Source organism: Peromyscus maniculatus, chromosome 3 (assembly GCF_049852395.1).
Source record: "Peromyscus maniculatus bairdii isolate BWxNUB_F1_BW_parent chromosome 3, HU_Pman_BW_mat_3.1, whole genome shotgun sequence".
In the NCBI taxonomy this organism is placed as follows: Eukaryota; Metazoa; Chordata; class Mammalia; order Rodentia; family Cricetidae; genus Peromyscus; species Peromyscus maniculatus.
This window is the reverse complement of record NC_134854.1, coordinates 65,809,818-65,834,187: the sequence shown is the minus strand read 5'-3', so window position 1 is coordinate 65,834,187 and position 24,370 is coordinate 65,809,818. Positions and strand designations below refer to the sequence as shown.

The 24,370-nt window shown below is 44.1% G+C and overlaps 1 protein-coding gene across 1 annotated transcript; it reads right to left on the bottom strand.

The window, feature by feature from the left end:
• Positions 1–15,015: 15,015 nt before the first annotated feature.
• On the bottom strand, positions 15,016–19,442 carry LOC102917217 (GTPase IMAP family member 7-like). Its single transcript, XM_006995444.4, has 2 exons — positions 19,312–19,442; positions 15,016–16,175 (listed from the first exon to the last, which is right to left on the bottom strand). The coding sequence occupies exon 2, from the start codon at positions 16,140–16,142 to the stop codon at positions 15,270–15,272; it is 873 nt and encodes a 290-aa protein (XP_006995506.1). The 5' UTR covers positions 16,143–16,175; positions 19,312–19,442; the 3' UTR covers positions 15,016–15,269.
• Positions 19,443–24,370: the final 4,928 nt, after the last annotated feature.

The following is a 24,370-nucleotide window of genomic DNA, read 5'->3' as shown; positions in this document are numbered from 1 at the left end:
ATTTACCTGAGTGCACAAGGCCCTGGGTTATATACCCAGTACTGAAGTAACAAAAGAAAACTTTAAAAGAATAGAATACCTAATATCACTAAGACTGATATTACTTATTAGTAATTAATTTTTAAATCAGTGCATACACACTTTGTTCATTCCTATTTCACTAAATAAAGATTATTTTTTATCAAAATATAAGTTATTTTAAAAGGTCTTTTAATGGTGATTGGGGTAATTGCATGTTTTCTTTTGATCTATTAATATTGTAAACTATGTTATACCTATGTGTGTATTTATGCATGTGTGCATGCATATTTGTGTGCATGTGTGTGCACTCATGAGCTTGTGTGTGTGTATGTGTGTGTGCACTCAATGTGCTTGTGTGTGCATGTGTGTGCAAAGATCAGTTCCAAGGCTTGTGGACTACTGATGTGGAGACAGAATGCTGATGAAAGGAGCTGCTGGGGACTCATCTTGAGATCTACAGAAGAAAGAAGCAAAGCACAGGATTGGCCAAAGACAAGTTAGACTGAGACTCAGTCACGACAAATGGTGGCTTCAGGTGGCACTCTACAGTTTGCACAGACCCTGAGATTGAACAAGAGGAGACTGGACTCTATAATTCTATCAGCCAGGTATTGGATGTAAATTTCCCCTGGAGAAAACGCCTCACCTAGAGGCATCTCTCTTCAGCGGATGCCAGCCTCTGGGCAAGGGTGATAGCCAGTGGCCAGCTGGAGGAGGGAAAGGCTGTCTCTGAGCTGTCCCTACAGGCTGGGCATGCTGATATAATTTCTCTTGCTCCATGCTTTCAGCCTCTGTCTCAGCACAGCTTTAAAGATGTACCTAACAAGCACAGACATGTCCAAGTCTAGGGAGATTGAGGCAGGAAGTATCAAGAGTTTAAGACCAGCCTAGGCAGCTTAGTAAGTCCCTGTCTCAAAATAAAAACTAAAAAGGGGTCGGGGAAATACCTCAGTGGCCTAAAACTTACCTAACACATGTGTGACCCTAGGTTCAGTCCTCACTAGAGAGGCTGGGAACCCCCTCAAGGAAGCTTCTTCTTGACCCACCTCTCCATTCTTGCCCTTGTAATACTCAGCTTAGAAGAACATTTTCCCTGTGTTCTCCACCATCTAGCCGTGTGACTGTAGAAGTGGACCAATTCAAGACAGAAGTGAGGAAGAAGAAATAGACCATGGCTAAAGCCAAAGAGCAGGCCTTCTGTGAACTACTGAATTCACGATACATTTTATTCTTGCAGTTTAGAGCAATTCTGGGAAATGATTCAGACCACAGACATATTAAGACATTATTGACAACTGTCTTGTGGTTTCTTGCACAGTCCTTGTTTGTGAAGAATTTCTGCTTAACTAGGCATTCTGCAGTGACGCCGATGTTCCCATGGTTCGTGAGGCTATGAGGTTTTGCAGTGTGGCTGGAGTGATGGGAGGCTACGCCGCACATTTTAGTTCATGAGATTAAATATTGCACTCACGTGGCCTGTGGCTACCATTTGAGCAGAAGTTATCATATTTATTTTCTTCTCCGTTTTCGTTTTCAGTGCTGGGGATTGAACCCTGGGTCCAGCACATGCACGCTAGGCAGGTGCTGTAGCAGTGAGCAGTATCTCTGGCCATCTTTTTACCTCTCACTATAAGACAATGTCTCACTAAGTTGCCCAAGCTAGCTTTGAATTTGCTCTGTAGCTGAGGCATCCCTTCAGCTTGCCATCCTCCTGCCTCAGCCTCCCCAGGTAACTGGTATTACCGGCCCGCATCACCAGGCTTGGCTAAGGCATTTTTTTTTTTTTTAACAAGATGGGGCAGAATACTGTATGTGGTGAGGGACGAGGCACAAGTAAAGATGTGATAAAATTGCAAAGCAAAAAGAACAGATGAATTTAGTATTTTAAAAATCCCAAGCTGTGGTGGAGAGGCATGTCACTGGTAAGTTTTACAGTGCTCTCTTGTAAGCTTAAGTAGCCTGCTGTCCTTTGGGGGAAGTTTTGGACTCGTCATACTTTGGAATGATTACGAGTTTAATTTAATTGTTCTGAATATACTCCCAAAATATCCAAACTCTCATAATTAGATCCTTTGCTATAAATCGCTTGCAATCTCTTTTTCCCACACCCGTTCTTTCAGAGGAAACTCCACAGAAGCCAGACTGCCTGTGCGCTCCAGTGAAGGCGTTTCTGTTCCCTGTGGGCAGGGCAGAAGGAAGCAGAATGAACACATCTCCCCGCTTCTTTCTGCAGAGTCTGCTTGCTGCAGACTGTCAAAGTTTCACAGAAGAGACAGGTGCAAAGCCACACACGCCAGAGGCAATTGTGAGAACACGGTGCCGGTACTGGGAGGGGGTGCAAAGCCACACACGCACAGAGGCAATTGTGAGAACACGGTGCCAGTACTTAGAGGGGGTGCAAAGCCACACACGCCCAGAGGCAATTGTGAGAACACAGAGCCGGTACTGGGAGGCAGGTGCTCCAGCACAGGAAGCACACAGATGTGTTGCTTGTGAGTTTCCTGTCTGTGGTGTCCGTTGTAAGCCACTGTCCTTTTCTTGAGGGTCAAGGGTCATGATGTAAAGACAGTGGCCACTTCTTTGGATCAGTTCATGGAAAAAGCTTGGGCAGGGATAGCGCCATGTCCTGCTCCAACATGTCATCCTCAGGCTCCACAGACAGCATCTCCTTCTTCTCACCCCAAACCTCTTTTAAATGATGCTAAGGAGTAGATAAATACATATGAAGTGGTCCTTTTTATTTGTGAATTAGGGGCTGGAGAGATGGCTCATCAATTAAGAGCACATGCTGTTCTTGCAGAGGTGCAGGTTCAATTCCCAGCAGCCTCATGATGGCTCATGGCCATTCATGACTGACTATTCATAACTCCAGTTCTGGGGATCCAATCCTCTTCTGACCTCCACCCTCCCCTGACCTCTGCCCTCTTCTGACCTCCACCCTCCCCTGACCTCTGCCCTCTTCTGACTTCCACCATTCCCTGACCTCTGCCCTCTTCTGACCTCCACCCTCTCCTGCCCTCTGCCCTCTTCTGACCTCCACCATCCCCTGACCTCTGACCTCTTCTGACCTCCACCCTCCCCTGACCTCTGCCCTCTTCTGACCTCCACCCTCCCCTGACCTCTGCCCTCTTCTGACCTCCACCCTCCCCTGACCTCTGCCCTCTTCTGACCTCCACCCTCCCCTGACCTCTGCCCTCTTCTGACCTCCACCATCTCCTGCTCTCTGCCCTCTTCTGACCTCCAACCTCTCCTGCCCTCTGCCCTCTTCTGACCTCCATGGGTACTGGTATGCATGTGCCTTTATTTGTGAATTAATGTGACGTCATTCTTCATATGAACCCACTCTTGTATTGACTCTATTTACTGGATGTTTGCAGAGGTGTATTAGAAAAAATGAAGGCATTCAAACCCTCACCCACTGCAGGCAAACTTATAAATCTAGTGCTCGCTCATGCAATGGAGAGAAGTGGTAAACTGTTAGATTGGCATTTAATTTCCTTATACTTTATAGAAACCCGTCATATATTGTTAGAGTTACTTGAGATTATTTCGAGACGTTTGGATGGAATTGTTAGGGCTTTGCAGAGGCTGGGGAATGCAATGATGGCTTCCTTCCTTAAGATTACCATGTAGGTCTTCTCAATCTGGAGTTTTGCTATATAGCTTTATATTGGATGTTCTCTATTCAGAACAAGGGGGCCTTTAGTGTGAACTACAGTGTGATGGGAATGGAGAAGGTTCAGTGGGAGGGAGCTGTGAGTGGGTCAAAGCCTCTGTCTGCAGGGCTCGCAGACAAGTCCTTAAAGGCACATGCAAAGCGATGCTTCTTCAAGTTCCATTCGGGCATATTCAGAGCCATTACTTCAGTGAGTGCACGTGACGGAGCTGCTGGGATGATGCAGTGGGCTGTTAAAATGGAATCTGGGTGCATCTGTGAACTCAGGCTCTCACACAGAATCTGCCTTCTACCCTGTTGTTAGCCCAATACCGAACAGAGCTGACCAACGCCACCTTCAGACCCCTCTGACTTTACAGTGCTCTGGTGGTCTTGGGAAGCAAACTCATCAGGGCAGGAATGCTCCGCCTTGGGAAGGTGTGAAAGATCCCACTCCTCACTATCTTCACTAGTGCACATCGGAGAACCTAGGAACAGGTGACGGCCAGAGGCGCAAACATGTCCCCTTGTTTAACTGTCTCTGCTCTCTGTGGTCATTTGGACCACTCTTTCTGAGCCCCAGCAGAACTCAATTGGACCCTCTGGGCTTTGCCAGAACTCCTGAAACCATGAATGTAATAAAAGTATTGTATGTCCTCAGATTTTAGAGTGACTTTTAACGGAGGAACAAGTGACTCAGTTGCCTAAATTGACTTCTTCAAGGAGAACCAGTTAATAATAGATATGTGCACTTACAAGTTTGATAAATATTACTGCTTACAATAAAAACTCGCAAAATTCATTTCACTAGCATCTTATTAATGTTAGTTTTTCTCAAATCTTTGCTCACTTTACCAATATAATAGGTGAATTTTTCATTGTGATTTTCATACAAATTGCTCAGTGTGGAAATAGTTGAATCATTTTTAATATACTAAGAACAATGCCTATTGATATCCATCTTACGCATTTACTGACCATTTCTCAGTTCTGCTGTTGGTTATTTTGATGTTACTTTGTAGAGGTACACTTTCTTTTTAGCTCAAATGACAGACAGCTTGTCTTGTCCTCTTGAATTTAGAAACCAAACTTCTAGATTCTTCCACTGTTGGCTTATTATAGCTAATGTCCAGAAGAATGTTAGTAGTGGCTGTGACAGTAGGTCCTGTATCTTCTTCCTGGTGTCCATGGCATGATGTCAGTGTTTCTTATTAACCAGGATGGTGACTGTGATTGGGATGGAAAAATTAGCTACAGGTAAGAAGGTACCCATTTGTCAGAGTTTTAACCTCATTAATTACCATTTGGTAGCTAAGGAAGTGGTCACTGCTTCGCAACTCTGGAACACTTTAAGTTATATGGAAATATTTTCAAATATTGAATCTTGTTTGCCTCCACAGGACATGTCTCAGTCATTTAAGACACTGCCAGATTCTGTTGGTTGTTAGCATATTTAGTTTTGGGCATTGATATTAATAAGTGATCTTGTCCACTTCTGGTATATAGAAAGAAATACTCTATTTTTTAAAAAAATTCAATTTATCATTATTATATGTATGGTGTTTTGCCTACCTGTATGTCTGTGCTCCACATGCATGCAGTACCCAGGGAGGCCAGAAAAGGGCTTGGGATCCCCAGAATCTGAGTTATAAATGGTTGTGATCTCCATGTGGGTGCTGGGAATTGAACCCAGGTCCTTCGCAAGAGCATCAAGTGCTTTTAGCGGCTGAGCCACCTCTCCAGTGCCCAATTCCTCTCTCTGTGGTCACCTTAGTTGTATCTGAACCTGGTTCAGGAAAGCATAGGTTCCATCTCACCTCCAGACATCTCAACTGTGGTACTTTTCTGACTGAGCTCCCACCCTGGCGAGTGTTATAGAGAAGAATTCTGGGGTGCTCTGGGAGTGACAGGGGGCCCACTGATGGTGGTGGCAGTCTGTAAACACTTCTAAGAAGAGATGAGATGGTTTGCAATGAAGCTGAAGTGTTGAAAGTGAAGGGAAGGGACTGGATGTGTTTCTAGGAAGAAACGGCAGCACAACCCGAGGTCAGTGGCAACGAGACGCCCTCAGGTTGTCAAGGGAACCAAAGGGCGAGAGATCTACAGATGGAAGTCAGGACGTGGAGCTGGTTCGGGCAGATGGGGCCTGACAGTTTTCTTACAGAAAATGAAAAATCTCCTCAGGGTTTTGTCGCATCCCTCTCCCTCATTGTGCTTCACGGGAGCTGGGTTCTGGTTCTCTAACTGGGACCCTCCTCCGCTTCTCGGCTTCCTCACCCACCTCCTTAGTGCTTGTAGACAGGTGGTTGTGGTCAAAGTGAGCAGAGAAGCCTTAACTGAGACCTCTGAGAACGCTCCCGGGCGTCTCACCTGCTCCTCAGAAGCTCCGCAACAACCACCATTTCCTCTCCAAATGTGCTGTGAAAGGCCCTCCTGTTTCGACCTCTTATCTGTCCTGAGTTCAGCTATCTTGTGAGATGAACGATACGGTTAGGTGGTTGACCACGTGTGAAAGATTACTGCTTTGGGTTCGATGTGTGAAGAAAACTGTGAGATGGTGCTACAGAGTCCTCGTGGACGGCAGAGGACCGTCCTTCCCTGTGTGAGCAGAGGGTCGCACATCCTCCTCTGACAAAACATACACCCACTGGTCTCAAGTTTATGAGCAAAGTTTTCCATGAGGACAATGACCAGACAAAGCAAAAAGCTCAGGTAGAGGCTGGGATAAAGCTCAAAGCAGCTGAATATGATAAACACTTCAAGGACTCAAGTCCCTACATGGTGGGTGTTTGCTGGCAGTTCTGCTGGTATGACCCATGGCCTATTTGTTACTCTTGGATGCACAGCACCATGTGAGTGAGGTGAGCTCTGCGCACCCAACACTAGGAGCCTGGGTTTGAATACCTATTTAGATGCAAGGCTCAAATAGCATACTCTAAAATAAAAGCGATTTCATCCATGATAGTTACAAAGACACATGGAAATAAATTTAACTTAGGAAGTGAATGGCCTCTGCAAAGAAAATTATAAAACACTAATGAAATAAATTGAGAAAGACACATGTACATAGATACACCCAGAGACACAGCTGTACACATGTGTGTGCATGCACACGCAAATGGAAAGACTGGCCATGTTCATGAATTGGAGAAAATATAGCTTAAATGTCCGTATTACCCAAATCACTTGACAGAGACAACACAGTCCTCATCAAAATTCCAGTGATATTCTTCAGATAACAAGAAAAAGCAATCCAAAAATTCATATAGAAACACAAAAGACCTCCACATGGACAAAGCCATGTTGTGAGTGTAACATAGCCATGGGAACACACAAGTATAGTGCTGACATAAAAACAGACACATAAACCAGCAGAACACAACTGAGGGTCCAGAAAAAAATACATGTATTTCATCCTGATTCTTGATGGAAGTGCCAGGAATATTCACTGGAGAAAGGATGGCCTGTTTTTGGTTTTGTTTTTGGTTTTGTTGTTGTTGTTTTGTTTTTTCACTCTTTGTTCTTTTGGCTCTTTGCTCTTTGGGGGAGCCCATCACCCAGCTCCCAAATAAATACACATGGAGTCGTATTCTTACTTATGATTGCCTAGCCTTAGCTTGGCTTATCTCTAGACAGCTTTTCTTAAATTATCCCATCTATCTTTTGCCTCTGGGCTTTTATCTTTCTCCATTTCTGTATACCTTTCTATACTTCTTACACTGTGGCTGGCTGTGTAGCTGGGTGGCTGGCCCCTGATGTCCTCCTCTTTCTCTTGCTCCTAGATCTCCTCTTCCCAGGTTTCTCCTCCTATTTACCTCTCTGCCTGCCAGCCCCCACCTATCCTTTCTCCTGCCTTGCTATTGGCTGTTCAGCTCTTTATTAGACCAATCAGGTGTTTTAGACAGGCACAGAAACACAGCTTCACAGAGTTAAACAAATGCAGCATAAAAGAATGCAACACATCATTAAACAAATATTTGAATCATTAAACAAATATTCCACGGCATAAACAAATGTGTCACATCTTAAAATAATATTCCACAACACTCTCTTCAACCAATAGCAACTCCCAAAATGGATATATACACACATAAGATTGGAACTTTGCCCTTATCTGTTACCCAGATTTAAAAAGAAAACCTCAAAATGGGTAAAAGGCCTAGATATAAGACCTGAAACTCTGAAACTACTAGAACAAAATATGTAGAAAATACTTCAAGAGATTGATATTGAGGGTAAATGCTTTGTGTATGACCCCAAAGTGAGATTACATCATAGAAAAAAACCAGAGTGAAGAGACACCACACCAAGCAGGACACAATTGCTTTAATATCTGCATCATGTAAGGAACTGGAAGCCTTAACCACAGAGAACACGTAAAATCCGAACAAAAAAAGTGGACCAAATAGATGCTTCTCAAACAACCAAGAAAGAACCAACACATATACGAAAAATTCTCAGTGTAATCACCTTGAAGGAAATGCAAACCAAAACAACGAAATGCCAGCCCATCTAAATTGGAATGGACATAATAAAACAACAAACAACAAAAAATGCTGGTGAGGCAGGAGGGGGTACTTACACACTGACTGGGCACTGTTACTAAGTACAGCCACTATGGAAAACAGGGAGGCTCTCCAACACACTGGAAATACATGTAGCACATAATACAGAGAGTCTGCATGGGGCTGCAGATCCAAAGGAAATGACGTAAGAATAGGAAAGAGATACTTGCACACCCCTGTTTATTGGAGCGGTATTCACAACAGATGGGAGACCGAATCAATGTAGGAGCTCAACAAATGGATGGATAAAAAGGAGGTGATATATAATTCATTACACACACACACACACACACACACACACACACACACATGCATTTCATTCCACCATGAAGGAAATCCTGTCATTTGCAGCAAAATGGAGGAAATACAGAAAGATAAACACCACACATGGAAATTTTTTAAAAATCAGCCTGAATATAAACCGGTGACTACAGAGGTTCCGAAGTGTCGGGAGAGGGAGGCTGGATTTGGTCGGTACACACTAAGTGTGTACATGTAAATATCATGCCATTAATATCATTAGAAATGTCAAGAAAACAGAAACAAATGAAGAGATAGCAGAGCTCACTCTCCTTACCAGATTCACTCTCTTAACTCTTCCTTTCACCTGTCTGCATCACCTGAGGGCCTGTTACAGAGCCTGGAAGCTCTGGTTCCCAAGATGCTGCTGGAGCAGAAACTTCAAATTCACAACTGCTGTCCCGGGATGCTGCCCTCATGCAGACTACTGATGGCTCACGGTCATATCCAATAGAACAGGTCCTGGGCTAATATTTATAGTTATATAATTAGAAGTGGAGAGTTTATTTCTAAGATATCTTAACTTTCTAGGTTTGCTGCTTATATGTGACATCTAGGCTGTGCTATAGAGTGGACAATGGTCTCCAAAGACCCACGTGGTGACTGCTTTATCTCCCGTCTAAGGCTTTAAAGGAGGTGATGGGACCATTAGGAGATAAAGCCCAGTGAAGGAGTTGTCATTTATGGTGCATTCCTGCTGAGCTCCTGGCCTGGTTTCAGGGAATAGCGCCTAGCCCAAATCCTTCCTTTGTTTAACCACACCTTTCCTTTCTCTTACCTTTTGTTTCTCTTATTGCCCTATGTGAATCTTGTCTGAGAGTCAAGGACCCCAGAGTCCCCCAAGGATCAAAGGCCTATAAAAAACTTGGTTCAGGAAACCCAGAAGACCATGGTACCTGATACATCAAGTAATTTGCATTTGGCATTTGGTCTCTGGGAGCTCTTTTTAGGTTGTGTTGAAGGTACAGAAATTAACTGGCTGAACTATAATAGAGAGTAAATAAACATGCCCTAGACGAAGGGAAAGTGCTTCAGTCCTTCAAGGCTGGACCCCCTCTGCAGCTGCCAAAGGCTAAATACATTCTTAAGGTGCCTCTGAGTCTATTTTCATGGAGCCGTGTGTACCTACACACCCATGTCGTGATTCACAGCACCAGTCATTGGAGACGTCTCTTTAAAGCGGCTGTTGGTGCCCTATGGCCCTTCCTGTTTCTCCCTTTATTTTCTTGCTTCTATGAGATAAAGAGGTCTTCTTCACCACACATTTCCACCAAAGTCTATGGTGGTAAAACAGGTCCAAAGTACCTGGACCAATCAAACATGGAGTATGCCTCAGAAACTTTCTCCATTGTGTGTTTATTTTTCTAGTTAGGTATGGTGGTGCATGCCTGAAATCCCAGCACTTGGGAGGAGATAATCGGGTTGTGAGTTTGAGACCAGCCTCACTAGTGTTGTGAGTTCCAGGCTGAAACAAAACACAACTGATTGTCTTGGATATTTTCTAAAGCACAAGAAGCTATCGGAAAATCGGAACCAGAAAGTGGGTCATTACTGTGATTATAACTAAGGTGCAGTGAAGATGGATAACTGGTGTGTGGGAGGAATTTGAAAACTTTGGAGAATCTGGTACCTAGAAATTATGGAAGCAGAGCTTCATGAATAGTTCTGATGAGACCTCAGAATCTTAATAGAATATTCCAGAATCTTAATAGAAATATGGACTATGAAGGTTATGTTCATGAGGTTTCAGATGAAAATAAGCTCTCTCCTGGGAATTGGACTAGATGACATCTTTATTATACCTTGGCAAAGAATCTGAATTCATTATGTCGCTGCCTTGAGACTTTGTGGCAGACCACATTTAAAGCTGATGAAAGTTCACCTGCTGGACAACATCTCTAGGCTGCACAGCATCTAGGCAGTGGCATGGGCACTGTTGACCACCTTCAACTCAATTTGCTGTGAGACCCAAGAGCAAAGAGAACAGTGGAATTTCTGAAAAGCTGATTAAGCTGGAAAAGAAGCACATTTAAAGAAAGTCCTGTCAAGAGGGCAGAGGGAAAATTGCTAACAAGACCACAGCCATGAAAAAGAAACCAAGTGCTTCACACCAAGGGAGTAGGGAACGTCTTGGAGCCATTTCAGAACGGGAAAGGTTCTGTAAGCTCGAAATGACTCCAGTTTTCCTCGGGGAACCCATCAACACTGGCCTTTCCGGGAAGCACCTCAGTATTGTGCCTGTCCTCCGAACCCGGAAGGGTAGAACCAATGACCGGGGACCAGGGGTGCAGCTGTGACCTGATGCCGCCTGCACTTTGTGCTCTTAGGCAAAGTGTTGTTAAACCTCGGAGCCTAGCTTGCTGAAGGGAGGACTACAGCAGATCAAGCAAGTCCCTTCCTCCTCTGACACCTAAAACTCTCAATTTCTAGACACGCTCAAGCAAGCAAGCCACTCTCGTCCATGACATGGCCCAGCTTGCTGGCCCATCAACACTGACCCAGCCTCCAGAGCACTAGTTGAACATGGTTCAAACTCTACAGTGCTACTTCTCAGGACTAGCAATCCCTGTTAGAGACCAGAGATACTGAGTGGGGAAGGTTCTGAGAGGCTAGGGTAAGGAGTTCTGTCAGAAAGCAGGAGTCTGAAACTTTGGCTGCCAAGGTTCCTCACGGCCTTGTTGCACTGGAGACACTGGTGAGTGATTAAAACTGGGATCAGCCCCCCTTATTGGCACAAAATATTAAGATCTCAGGGGGCAGGTCACACTGTGAGACAAGTGACCAGTTCTTCCCCCTGTCCCTCCAAGTCCCTCTCTTGCCTCATCATACACTGTACTATCTCCTTGCACAGCCTCCAGCTTCCACCTGGTCCCCACTATCATGAAGTAAGCCAAGTCTCTAGGGAGAGTGTGAACAGGAAGAAGGCAGAGGAGAATCAGTCATGTTCACCCCACGTCTGCACACGAGGTCAACACAGCACTCTATTTTCAGTTCTCCCTGTCTTTTATAACTTCCTTTCTTTCTTGATACATGTTGGCTCCACTCGCAGAACATTGCTCCCACTTCATTATGCAGAATGTAGGTTTGTTCATGTCTCTACATGTCTCTGGGAGTCTGTGGCCTCCGTTTCTCAGAAAGGTCTCAAATTATGAAAACAAAATGGTCTGCTGTCATTTTGACTGTGTGTGTAGCAGTACCACACAAGCTCTCCTCACCTGGGCCATTTCCTGTTTTTCCACCTCCACCTCTCTTAATAACAGCATGGTAACCCCACAGGGCAGAATTAGAATGGGGCTGACAGCTCTCCCCTTATGTGGGATTCCTTAGACAGTCTGCCCATTCAAGGCTTGGGATGAGTCAAAAGGGTAGACTGGACGGGTCCCATTGAGGTGTTTTAGTCTCTTTTACAGAGCCTCCTCCAGACACTTCAGGCTCTCCTGAGTACTGGACCAGAGTGATAGAAGAGATGTTTCCTGTTAAACCCACAGAGTCTCACTCAGAACAGAGTAACCGGGGCACGTTTTTCCTCCCCAGGAGCAAGCAGAACTCTATAGCTGTGGAATGTTCTTTCAGTCTTGCCCTGCAATTGAGAAACTGGGTAGCATGGTTCTCAAAGTGTAAACCACTAGCCCTCTTTTCTAGGTTTTGTGTATATTTTGAAGCCACAAAAACATTGAAAATGATTTTTAAAATTTTAAATGTCCATAACAAGTCATTGTAGATACCAGCACACAGAGGCTGCATCAGCCCTGGGAAACAGTGAGGAGGTGTGGGATGTGGGGACCAGTCTCTACTTACTGGGACTCAGTTTCACACGAAATGGAAACACAAGCAATTGTTAAAGTTCTAACACTTGGGACTGTGTTGCCTTGACCTGGGCGCTGCAGTTTATAGCTTTAGAGACACTTTTAATATAAGAGAATGTGGGGCTGGAGAGATGGTTCGGTGGCTACGAGCACCTGTCGCTCTTCCAGAGGACCAGAGTTCAGTTCCCAGCACCCATATCAGGCAGCCCACAACTGTCTGGAGCTCCAGCTCCAGGGCGTGCAAAGCCTCTGGCCTCTAACTCACCTTCACACAACCACATGCAGACACACACCTACACACAAACTCTCAAAAATAACAAAAACAAATTGTTAAAGATAAAGGACTCCAATTGTTCTAAAATGAAACTTCTGCCTGGTATGGTGATGTATGCCTATAATCCAAACACTCGGGAGGCTGGGGCAGGAAGGAGGATTATGTCTTTGCAGGTCAGCCCGGACAACTTCGTGAGATCCTGTGCCCAAAACAAAACAAAACAAGAGCTAGGGATGTAGCTCTGTGATTATGCAAATCCAGTGATGCTGGAGGCCTAGGGTCCACCCCCACTACCACAATAGTAATCAGACCAATTGATGACAAGTGCCATGCAAGACCTCATTAGCAATGCAAAAAAAATCAAGTCAAGCATTCTGTAAGATGTATATGTAATTGTGCGATACAAATGGAGAAGGCTGAAGGAGAGGTTGCTGAGGAAGGAGCATGTTCAGAGGCCTTGAGAAATGGTCAGGACCTCTCTGAGAGGTTCTTCCAGGGCAAGCTTCTCCGTGAGCTGGTGGGAGGAAGATCGGGTGTCTGGGTGTCTGGGGAGCCCATCTGTGCGTTTCATTAGGACAGTGGCTGACCCACTGAGAATGCAAAGAAATGGCGTCTATGGGAATTGGTTGGGCTTCCCAGGAGCCACAGCGTTGCTACAATTGTCAACAGATGTGGAAAAGATATGCAGGAGTTTATCCTCAAAACCTTAATTGACTTTACGTATATTAGACATATAACATATTTGTGTAATACACACACACACACACACACACACACACACACACACACACGCACATAGACAAGCAGACAGAGATATTATTACCATACTAAGGTGAAACTCACTCCTCCTAAGAAAATTGCTCATCACAGAGCAATTATTCTGAGAAACAGTGGTCTATTTGCTTAAAGAGTGTATAATTAACATTATTTACTTGATCATTTTTTGTGTATCGTCTATTGGGCTCTGCTAACCACATGTTCATGGATAGCTTCTGGAATCATGCTACACCTGCCCTGGTGATGGTTTCCCAGGCTCATGAGCCATCAGGGGGACTCAGGAATTAGCTAGAAGAAGCCAGAGACCACAAAGACATCAGTCTTAGGGCAACAACTGATCCTGAGTTGGCACTGGGAATATCTTAATCTCATCAATTGTATAAAGAGAGCCAAGCTTAGGAGGGAAGGAAATGGGTGTCAAGTGAACGGTTCAGAAATATCAAAATTAAAAAAAAAATTATAAGCTTAAGAGATGAAAACTGACAGTCATCCGCTCTAAAGGTTAACTGCTAACAATGGCTGTCTGCTTTACAGCCAGCTCCTCTGTCAACAGCCAGGGGGTAACTTTTAACCCCCTTGCCCCTTATAGCCAACAACTACCTGGACCAAAGTTAACTTTTAATAGTTGCTTTTACGTGACTCCTAGTGTGCATCCCATGCCTGATACTATAAAAGGAGGCCAGTACCCACCTTGATTGCCACAGCCTCAGAATTCCAACATTGGCTGTGGTCTCAGCTAGCTGATAAGCTTTTGTGCCCCCACAGTGTTTTATTTTTTATTTTTCTGAAATAAAGTTTGCTTCTGGTTTAATAGACTTTAGTGGTCTGTCCTCCGTTATTGCAAGACTCTGGACTCAATATAGGCATGGGCTAGAAGGTCCCTCAGCTGGGTTGCAGGTATTCATAGCTGCATCACCCATCAGGTGGAGTTTGGGAGGAATCTGCTAGTCAGATTCTGAGCCACTCCTGCTGGCTGGGTGCTTGGGAGATGATTGTTTCTTTGGAATGTGTGTGATTCTATTCTTGTTTCTGATCACCAGTTAAACATTACTGATGGCCATGTTTTCATATCCTAATCTGTCTTCACAAAGGACACAGAAACTGGGCAAATACGGAAAGAAAATTCTGGACAAAACTGAGCCACCCCATCTGGGAGACCAAAATCCTGAATTCACAACAGGTTATAGTCAAGTGGGATACGGTATTCATTCAAGCATCGACCCTCAGGCATGCGCTCTTGGGCAGTTCCTCACAGCAAGTGTGTGGAGATGCTTTCTCCTCTCTTCCTAGTCTTGTGTCCCAGCCCAAAGCTGTGCTCTGTGTGTCAGTCAATCACTTCCTGTGGGTGACAGAGGCTCTGTAGAGTTAGGATTAACCAACCCTGCGTGGGTGATTCTGAAGAGGTACAAAAGGAAGCATGGAGAGGATTCCTAGAGGAGACGTTGGTGTGTGAGGGTGCTAGTGGTTAAGAATGTGACTCTGAAATCCAGAACAGAGGCCTCTGTAATGTCCTAACACTATAGATGATTGCCTTGTCAATAAAATCAGAATTACAAACTGATAAAGGGCTATGTTTTGTGTTTCCTTCTAGTGTGACAAGCATCTCACAGAAGCAACTTAAGCGAGCAATGTTTATTTTGGCTCCTGGTTACAGAGACATTTCAGTCCATCAGAGTGGGCAAGGCAGGGCAGGCTAGCAGAGGGAGCCGAGTGTGGAGTGTGCAGCATTGAGTCTTGACGCTGGGTCAGCAAATTCCTGGTTCTGCTATCTCTTGAGTTTGTTGGCGGCGGTAGGAAAGGGCCAGCAGGGAGAATGGTAGGGAATGAGATGGACAGAGAAATGCTCAGAGTGAATGAAAAAAATACACAGACTACTTAAAAACCTGCCATATTTTCAAGAGAATCTTCTTAACTCCTTCAACAATCTGGCTGAGTATGTTATTCTCTGCCTCATGTCTTATTTTCTTGTCATATTTTTCCCTGATTATTTGTATTATTTCCTCTCTTTTCTGAGCACTGTATTTCCCGAGAGCACACTCTTCCTCAACTATTCTGATTTCATTCTCTTTTTGAACAGTGTAAAGTTTCCTCAAGATCTCCACTTCTCTTTTCAGCCTTTGCTCCGCGTCCTTGTAGATGGCTTCGGAGAAGTAGACTCCGCCATTGCTCTGCACCATGGCCTCCACCAGCTGCACCAGCTCCTGCACTTGGGCTTCCCTCTCAGCCTCCTCTGCCTTGTTGTTGATGGCCAGGCAGCGGCCCTCACACTCCCTGATGATGCTTTTTAGGTTTGCATCTGAGTCTGCTATGAAGTCATTTAGGAGCTGGTCCTCCAGCTCATCTTTGCGGGTGAACAAGACAATCATGTACTTCATGGCTGCCTCCCCAAAAATTGCCTTGATCCGAATAACAGTTTCTTGCTCTTCCTCTGTGTGGCGGCCCAGCCGCAGTACCAGGATGATGGCGTGAGGCCCGGGGCAGGAGTACAGGACACAGCGGCTGATTTCAGTGCAGGTGGTTTCCAGTTTTACCTTAGTGTCAAAGAGCCCTGGGGTGTCAACAACCATGAGGTCTCTCTCCTTCCACTTGCGGGATTCTTTCTGACAGGTCTGAGTGACAGCATGGGGTGCAATTCTAGAAGCAAATAGCTTTTGCCCCAGGATAGTGTTTGCTGTAGCACTTTTTCCACTTCCTGTTTTTCCTACCAGAACAATCCTCAGAGAGTTGTCACTGGGCTCAGCCATGATTTCTTCAGGAAGCTCTGGACTCCAAGGTGCCTTGAGTACATGTCAAAGGGAAGAAAGTAGTTTAGATAAACTGGAAAGCACACTGGCCCTTCCAATCTTTCTATCTTTCCATTCCGCAAAGGTTCTCATAATCAGGGGCAAGAGCAGACACGCTGCGGGTCTAGCAACACAACATGCTTGGAGGGCGACTGGCTCAGAACTGTAGGTGACCATCCCACTCTAAAGAGAAAACAGGAAAGCTAATGTCTGGATTTTAAATCACAGATGTAACTCCATAAATATCCCCTTTCAGTTTTGAACCAAGTGGATACAGGCAGTGAGATAGTCCAGGGAACCATGAGAGACATCACAAACCACGTCTTAAGTTCCTTATCAAAATGCACAGCTCCTCATAGCTTCTCGGAACAATTTTATTCCATTAAACCCTGGGTGACTGGAGAATTCCAACGCTAGTCTATTACCTAGAACCCAGCGAAGGAAAGGGGGCTTTCATGTGCTTTCTAGGAGGCAAATGAAATTCACAGGCCAAAGTTGACAATGATTGAAGAAATGCAAGTAAATCTCACATACAATTATCAGTGCCAAATCCTAACAAAATATTAGCAAGATAGACTCCAGTGGAATTCATAAACATGGTACATTATGACAAAGTGGAGTTTCTGCAAAGTACCAGGACTCAAGAAGAGAAAGTTACTATGGTAACCCACCAGTCAGGGTTCACATAAGAGCTCTGCAGAACATGTGGAGTGAGGAAGCTTCCCATATGTTTGTCCTTCTGTCTTTGTCTCCCTCTTATTCTTTGAGGGCCCAAGCTAGCAAGTTATTAGTGGGGAAAATCTTTTCTACTAAAACCCAGATGTTCCCACCTCACTTTCCCTAGGGACTTGTTCCCTCAAATAGAGGGAACAAGAAATAGAGAGACATTTCACTATCTGTAGGAAAACTGCAGATAAAACATTCTATCCAGCAATCTGCTACTTGCAGGTGTATGGATCAGCATATGAATAGTAGCGCTGAACAAATGCCTAAATAATTTGCAAATATAATGACATCATAAAGAAAGTGCAAAGGTTTAGAGTCAATCCTGAGCACTAGAAATTATATAAATACAGTACTCAAATATGAAATTCTCAAAAATGAAACACACATACACATACAAAGAGTGGAGAGAGGTAAAGTGAGAGGATGGTGAGATACCTAGGTGTTTTTCCTGACTCTGCCTGCTAAATGAGAGAAGTAAAAACAGGTTCATCAGGGGCTCTGATCCTGGTGCCTGAGTCCTACCACTCAATGAAAGATCCCTAGACAAGTGGTAAGTCCTGGATATTCTTATCCATATACTCATTTAGCAGAAGTCTGAACGTGCAGCAGCACATTTCACTAACACAGATGTGGGGAAAGCAGAAACTCTCTGACAGTAGATGGGAAAGCTGAGCCACACAGGTCTGTGAAAGGTCATCACTGAAGTATTTACCCTGGAAACCACAACATCGAATCTGAGCATGTACCCAAGGACACACTGAGAACAATATAAAGAGAAGTGTGCAGACCCTCACTCATGGGAGTAATGGTTATAAAAGGCAAAGCAAAGGATGAGCCCATTTGCCATGATTAGGAGACTAGTGGAGTAACTCATATGTTCACAGAGGATGTGCTGTATCCCATGGGATGTCACAGGAACAATTTGCCCAGGACCAGGAGGTGGGGGAATGACCACCTTACCTCCTCTGTAAATGTGTAGTATTTTCTCTAGTAAAGAGTTATGGTTTGTATATGCATTTTCTAAGTACAACTCACTGTGTACTGCTTCCACACATGTGCACATTTCATGGGAGTATTTTGTCCTCATAAAGGCTCAAGGATAGAGGATCAATTCCCTTCCTAATGTTATAGGTAAGAAAACTGCAGATCCAGCATACCCAAACACCTGCCCCAGGTCCCTATACTCACACTATCCAGTGCAGGGACTGAAGGCCAAGACCCTCTGACTCCACCAAACCCCCTCATAACCAGGCCCTAAGCAATCTCTTCCTGGCTCACCCTCAGGCCATGATTCTAAATGCCAGTGGAGATCATATCAATGTGCCACCAGGAACAAGAAGGAAGAGAACAGCCCTCCCTCTAGGAAGTGGAGCTCTAGACAAGACTACCCTACGGATGCCCGGTGAGGACCACCCATCTCTCAGTGGTTTTGTTTTTTCTCATACTGACAAGCTAAGGTTGGGAGACAGAAACACTCATCTCAAAACTCTCTAAAGTGGTTCTAGGAAGACCCAGAGAACCTGCAGCTAAGAAGTGGACATAGAAAGCGTTCCAGAAAACTGCAGAGATAGGTCAGGACCTAGTCCACTCTTGAGAATTCCTAAAGCCCCGTGAGATGCAGTTCTCTCCACTGTGAAAAGGGACAATGCAACCAACCCATCAGGATGGTTCTGGGACGCCACAGGGCAAGTTCTGTAAAAGTCGCTTACAGTGCTGAGTGTGACCCTCACTCAAGGTCAAGGCATTTGTTGTGCAAGGCCATTTGTATGAAGAAAATTGAGAAAGGGCAGAAGCCACTGCTCAGTGGCCCAGCATTGGCCCAGCGTGTGCATGGCCCTTTGTTAGACTTGCTAGCACCGTGAAAGAAGACCCGGACTGCAGACACAGCAGCTCGCAAGCTCAGCCAGAATCACAGACACCCTGGGCCTTCAGCACAGTGTGCCCTATTCCTAGAGCTCACACCCTCCACTCCAGCCCCCACACTTTTAGGGTCATGACCTCTTTCCTGAGAAGCACAAGGTGGGCCTCGACTTGGAGTCAGAAACAGGAATCAGTCTTGCCCACCTTGATGTCCCTCTGACAGTCATTGGTGCACTGAGATTTGATACGGGGAGTTGAAGGAGTTAGGGCACGTTTACAACTGGTGGCCTGCCTCCTAGTTCTAAGATCTGCCCCAGGGACAGCAGTGACATTTTAAGGAAAAGTAGTGGGTTTTCAGGCAACAGCATCTAATGCCACCCATCAAGCAAGTCTTTCTTGTTAGTCATGAGATGATGGGCCTGATACTAAGCAGTCTCAGTATCTTTTCAGGACCTCCCCACTTCATGCACTGAATGCCTGGGGTGCACCATCACCCCCAGCCCCCATCCCACATGCTCTGTGTCCTCCATCCCTCCCAGCTCACCTTCTCCTGCAGGACGGACGAGTCCTCACCCTGTCCTCAAGGAAGCTGGCTGTACCGCCGCTCCGCTGCAGCTCTGCAAACCCTGAGCAGAGAAACCAGAGGGGTGGAGCCAGCGCAGAGGTTTCAGTCTGAAGAGCAGAGGAAACAGTCCCGCTGCGGCTGAGGCTTCAGCTTAGCCCTAGATGAATCTCTTCCTCTTGGGCCTGCTGTGATGTCACAGCCAGGGCTTGTGTTCGATGGCGTTGGCTCTGAAGACCCTGTTCAGTGCTCCGCATGCAGCGTAGGATATAAAAGGGGTAGTATAGATAATGATAAAATAAAAAGATAAATTATTAAATCTCTTTTTAAAAAACAACTTGTTTAAAATGTTTTATATTACTATAAATTTTAGTTTATTGATACAAGTTTAAACTTAATTTCATTATATTATATATATATTTCTACTCTGTTTGAGGTATTATGTTTATGTAACTCATTTAGATTATAATAGATAATTAAAAATGCAGATTAATTAGTCTTCTATGATAGTCAAACTTGTAACATGTTAGTTAAGTTTTCTAGGTATACATAAATATATTTCAGATAGATAGGTGATCTTCAAACACTTCAAAGACCTACAAAACATGACACTTAAAATGTTTTAAAAATTTAAACTTTCTAGACAATGAGACATGTCTACTCCTGACAACACTGATTTACTTCAAAAAAGAAAATGGACATCAATGACACTTGGTATAGAGTTTATCTTCTTCTTGACAAAAATAGCTATTTGGGCAAGAAACTGTTCTTGCCTAGAATGCTTTAAAAATATATATCAACTAGACATACAAGACCCAAAGAAATGTGACCACTAAACTTTACTTGACAAAATGGTACTTCAGGTTCCTACTTTACAAAAAAAAAAAATACCAAATATTCTACAAAACACAGAGAAAAGTAACTAAAAGACTCTAGGCCTGTGGGCTAAAGACAGATGCCCCAACATTACAAAAAAATATTAGGTGACTGTCTGTCTGTCTCTGTCTACTCTCACAAGACTCCCAAAAGTTACTTACATCCTTCTCCCATTTCTCAGGAAATATTATATCCTTCTGGGGCCTTTGATGTAATCAAAAACTAAATAGTTATAATTTCCTTAGTTATGATAAGAGATAAGTTAGATATAAAACCTCAGACGCACAAATATAAGAGAGATATGATATCTTCTTTAATTTTGCCAAATACAAATAAACTAAATATTGTAACTGTAATTCTTACTTGATAATTGTTTTGTTATCTGTAATTTTACTATGCAAAAGTTAAAACCTTCCTTTTAAAAAAAAAAGGAAAAGTGCTGTGGGATGTTCTATATATTAAATGTGTTGCTCTGGTTTGTTAATAAATAAAACACTGATTGGCCAGTAGCCAGACAGAAAGTATAGGCAGGACAAGGAGAGAAGAGAATTCTGGAAAGTAAAAGGCTGAGACAGAGAGATGCTGCCCACCGCCGCCCTGACAAGCGAGATGTAAGGTACCAGTAAGCCACGAGCCATGTGGCAACTTATAGACTAATAAAAATGAGTTAACTTAAGATATAAAAACAGCTGACAAAAAACCTGAGCCATTAGGTCAAACAGTTTAAATAATATAAATGTCTGTGTGTTTATTTTATAAGTAGGCTGCTGGACTGCCAGGACTTGGTGGGACCTGGAGAGAAAACTCGAGCTACAGGACACTCCATCATCTGCTGCAGGATTGCACGTTGCTCCTCTTTGCAGGAGTGTGGCCCTAATCTCCAAACTGAGAGAACTGCTAACAACTGACAGGACTCAGATCAGTGTGCACCCACCCCAGACACCCTGGAGGATCACCCTTAGCTGAACAGTAGCCTCCTGAAATGTCATCCTCCATGCCCAGGCAGCTCCTAATCAATGACTGGTTGGCATGGAGACATAAAGGCACACCCTTTAGCACTAATTTGGGATATGGCCAGAGTTCCACCCAAGCTCCCATGCTCCAACTGAACTGACTCTCTGGGTCTTCTTGGCACTCACCACAGTCCTTTGTCTTCTGTTTATTTGAGTGTCCTAGAAGCGTTGTGCCTAGAAGGCATCCTAAGTACATTTGCACCTACATATCTCAATGTAACGATCTGTTACCTGTGCACTTCTTCTAGGAGCTCCAGAAAGTTCTGCCTAACCATCTCATCTGTGTTGGTGGAAAGCTGAGGGCTCCATTTGGGGGAGGGTCCAGCTTAGCTTTACTCAGTTTGTGGTACCTGAAGCAGCCTAGGGTGGCCCTAGTGACTATACCATGCAGTGTAATTATTTTAGTCTTTTGAAAAGCTGGTTCTATTTGTGGGTGATCTAAATTTCTACAAACCAGCTAACTTGTTGTCCTTGTTTATTTATGGTGGGTGTGTACCCAGAAGCAGAGCAGCCAGTAGACTATGTGCATAAGAGGGTACTATGTGTGACTGTTCCTGGAAAGATAGAAACAAAAGGTTTATTCATTCCAGAAAGAACATCAATGAAAGGCCACAGAAAGAATTCCAACTCATTTAGCTCTTAGTGAACCAGTGAGTTTGTTAGGGTCCCTTATAGGAATTACTTACAGGAAGGAGTATGAATGACTCAAAGGCACTGAAAAGTCCATCCCAGCATGGAGTGGCTTTCATGACTCATGAAAGCTGCGTTCTTGAGGCTCTCTGAAAAATCTGCCATCAACCCCACAGAAAAGTGGGGTCTAGAAAGTTTAAATTTTTAAAACATTTTAAGTGTCATATTTTGTAGGTCTTTGAAGTGTTTGAAGATCACCTATCTATCCAAAATATATTTATGTATACCTACAAACTTTATTTGTAGATATCCTAACATTTAGTTACCTTAGCATTCTTACCTAGCAATGAAAGGTTATTCAGTTAAAGAATTGTGCTGATATTTAGTTATCATCTGTGTGTGTGCACACGTGTGCATGTGTGTGTGTGTGTGTGTGTGTCTGTGTGTGTGTGTGTCCATGAGTGAGCTTGCCTTTGCTGACTCAGAGCACCTGGTGAATTTATTTCATTGTTTTAGTTTCTGCTGGCCTGCATAATGGGATCACAGCTTAATAGAAAATGATTATCAAGATCTCTTTATGAATAGATACTTTTCTTGATAAGTAATTTGATAACAGTTTTCCCCATGGTTAGTGAAGAGAAGTCATGAAATGCTTAAGAAACTGAAATAACTCCAACAAGGACACAAAGCCACCATAGAGATCTCAGCCAGTCTTCTGTGTCGTAATAGCAAACATATAAGAAAGATGTTTGTCGACAGTCCCATATGCTTTGGCCAGAAAAACAAACAAACAAACAAACAACTGGGATAAACACAACCAAGTTAAACTGGATCCTTGAACAGAGAGGTGAAAGACCTTGCCAAAATAGCCTTTAAGGCAGTGAAGATATTGAAGGAAATCCCCCCCACACCGCTGCCCATGAGCCCACACAGAGGGGCTTCTTCTTGGACCCCAGATGAGGCACAAACACCTATTTAAACAAAGAGATCCTTTACTAAGCAGAAAGAAAAGTTAAAGTGGCTGCTTTTCGACTCAGGCAGAAAAACAGCAGCAAATGCCTGTGCAGGTGTGGTTTTAAGAGGAAGAAGGGGGAGGTCTGTGTTAGAATGAGCTAGGATGTGGTGGTAAAGGAGATGGAGGACAAGGGAGAGGGGACAGGGATATTTGCTCTGGAGGGGCAAAGGACAGCCTCTGCAGAGAGGGGAGACAGATGAGGCACATAGGAAAGTGGTGGTTTATAAAGGTAAAGGTGTTTAATTTTAATTGGGCATGTTAATTAGGTGAGCCAAAAGGGGCTTCTGATTGATGGACCTTGGTCGTCAGGCTCAGGGGAAGGAAGTGGCCAAATAAGGGAATAGACCTTGGCAGCTCGCTTTAGGAACATAATCTTACAGTTTTTAGCAAGGCAGAGGAAATGAGGAGAAGGGCTAGGCCTGCCAGAGCCACATGCTTGAGTGGGCCAGTGTCCCTTCAGATATTAAAGAAATTACTAAAGATGGAAAGATACCATGCTCATAGGTTGGCAAAACTAATATTGTAAAAACTGCAACATTATCGAAAGAAATCTACAAAAACACAATCCCCATGAAAATTCTAATGACACCAGGTGGAGGTGGCGCACGCCTTTAATCTGAGCACTTAGAAGGCAGAGGCAGGTAGATCTCTGGGTTCGAGGCCAGACTGGTCTACAGAGTGAATTCCAGGATGGCCAGGGCTACACAGAGAAACCCTGTCTTGAAAAACCAAACAACAACAAATTCTAATGGCATTCTTCACAGAACTAGAGAAAAAGGGAAAAAAATTATATGGGAGCAGAAAAGATGATGAAGCCCGAAGAGCAAAGCTAGAGATGCCACAATCCCTATTTCAAACCATACTACAGAGCCATAGTAATGAAAACAGCACTGTGCCGTCCCAAAAGCAGACGTGTAGCCTGATGAGTTACAGTAGAGGACCTAGAAATCAACTACACGGCTATAGACACCCGCTATTTTGAAAAAGGTGTCAAAAACACAATTAGCAAAAAAACCACCTCAGCAAATAGTGATGACAAACTGCACATCCACTCACAGAAGAGATCCTTAACTCTCACCCTGTAAAAAAACAAAATTACAAAACAGATCAAAGACAGTGAGAGAGCTGAAGCTTTGAAACTACAGAGAAAAGTTCAGGGGAAATGCTTCAAGATGCTGATAGGCAAGAGCATTGTGAAAAGGACAAGACATAACCCCAGGGACTGACCAGTGGGGTTACTGAAAGAGTTAAGAGGCGGCGTGCGGAATGGGAAATAAGGTTGAGCTACACATCAGGTGGGGTTCATATCTAGACTGTAGAGAACTGGAAAATCTGATTATCTTCTAATGCCGAGAGCATCTCTAGACTGTAGAGAACTGGAAAATCTGATTATCTTCTAATGCCGAGAGCATCTCTAGACTGTAGAGAACTGGAAAATCTGATTATCTTCTAATGCCGAGAGCATCTGGCCAAGTCCACACACTCGTGCAAAAACCACTGAAAATGG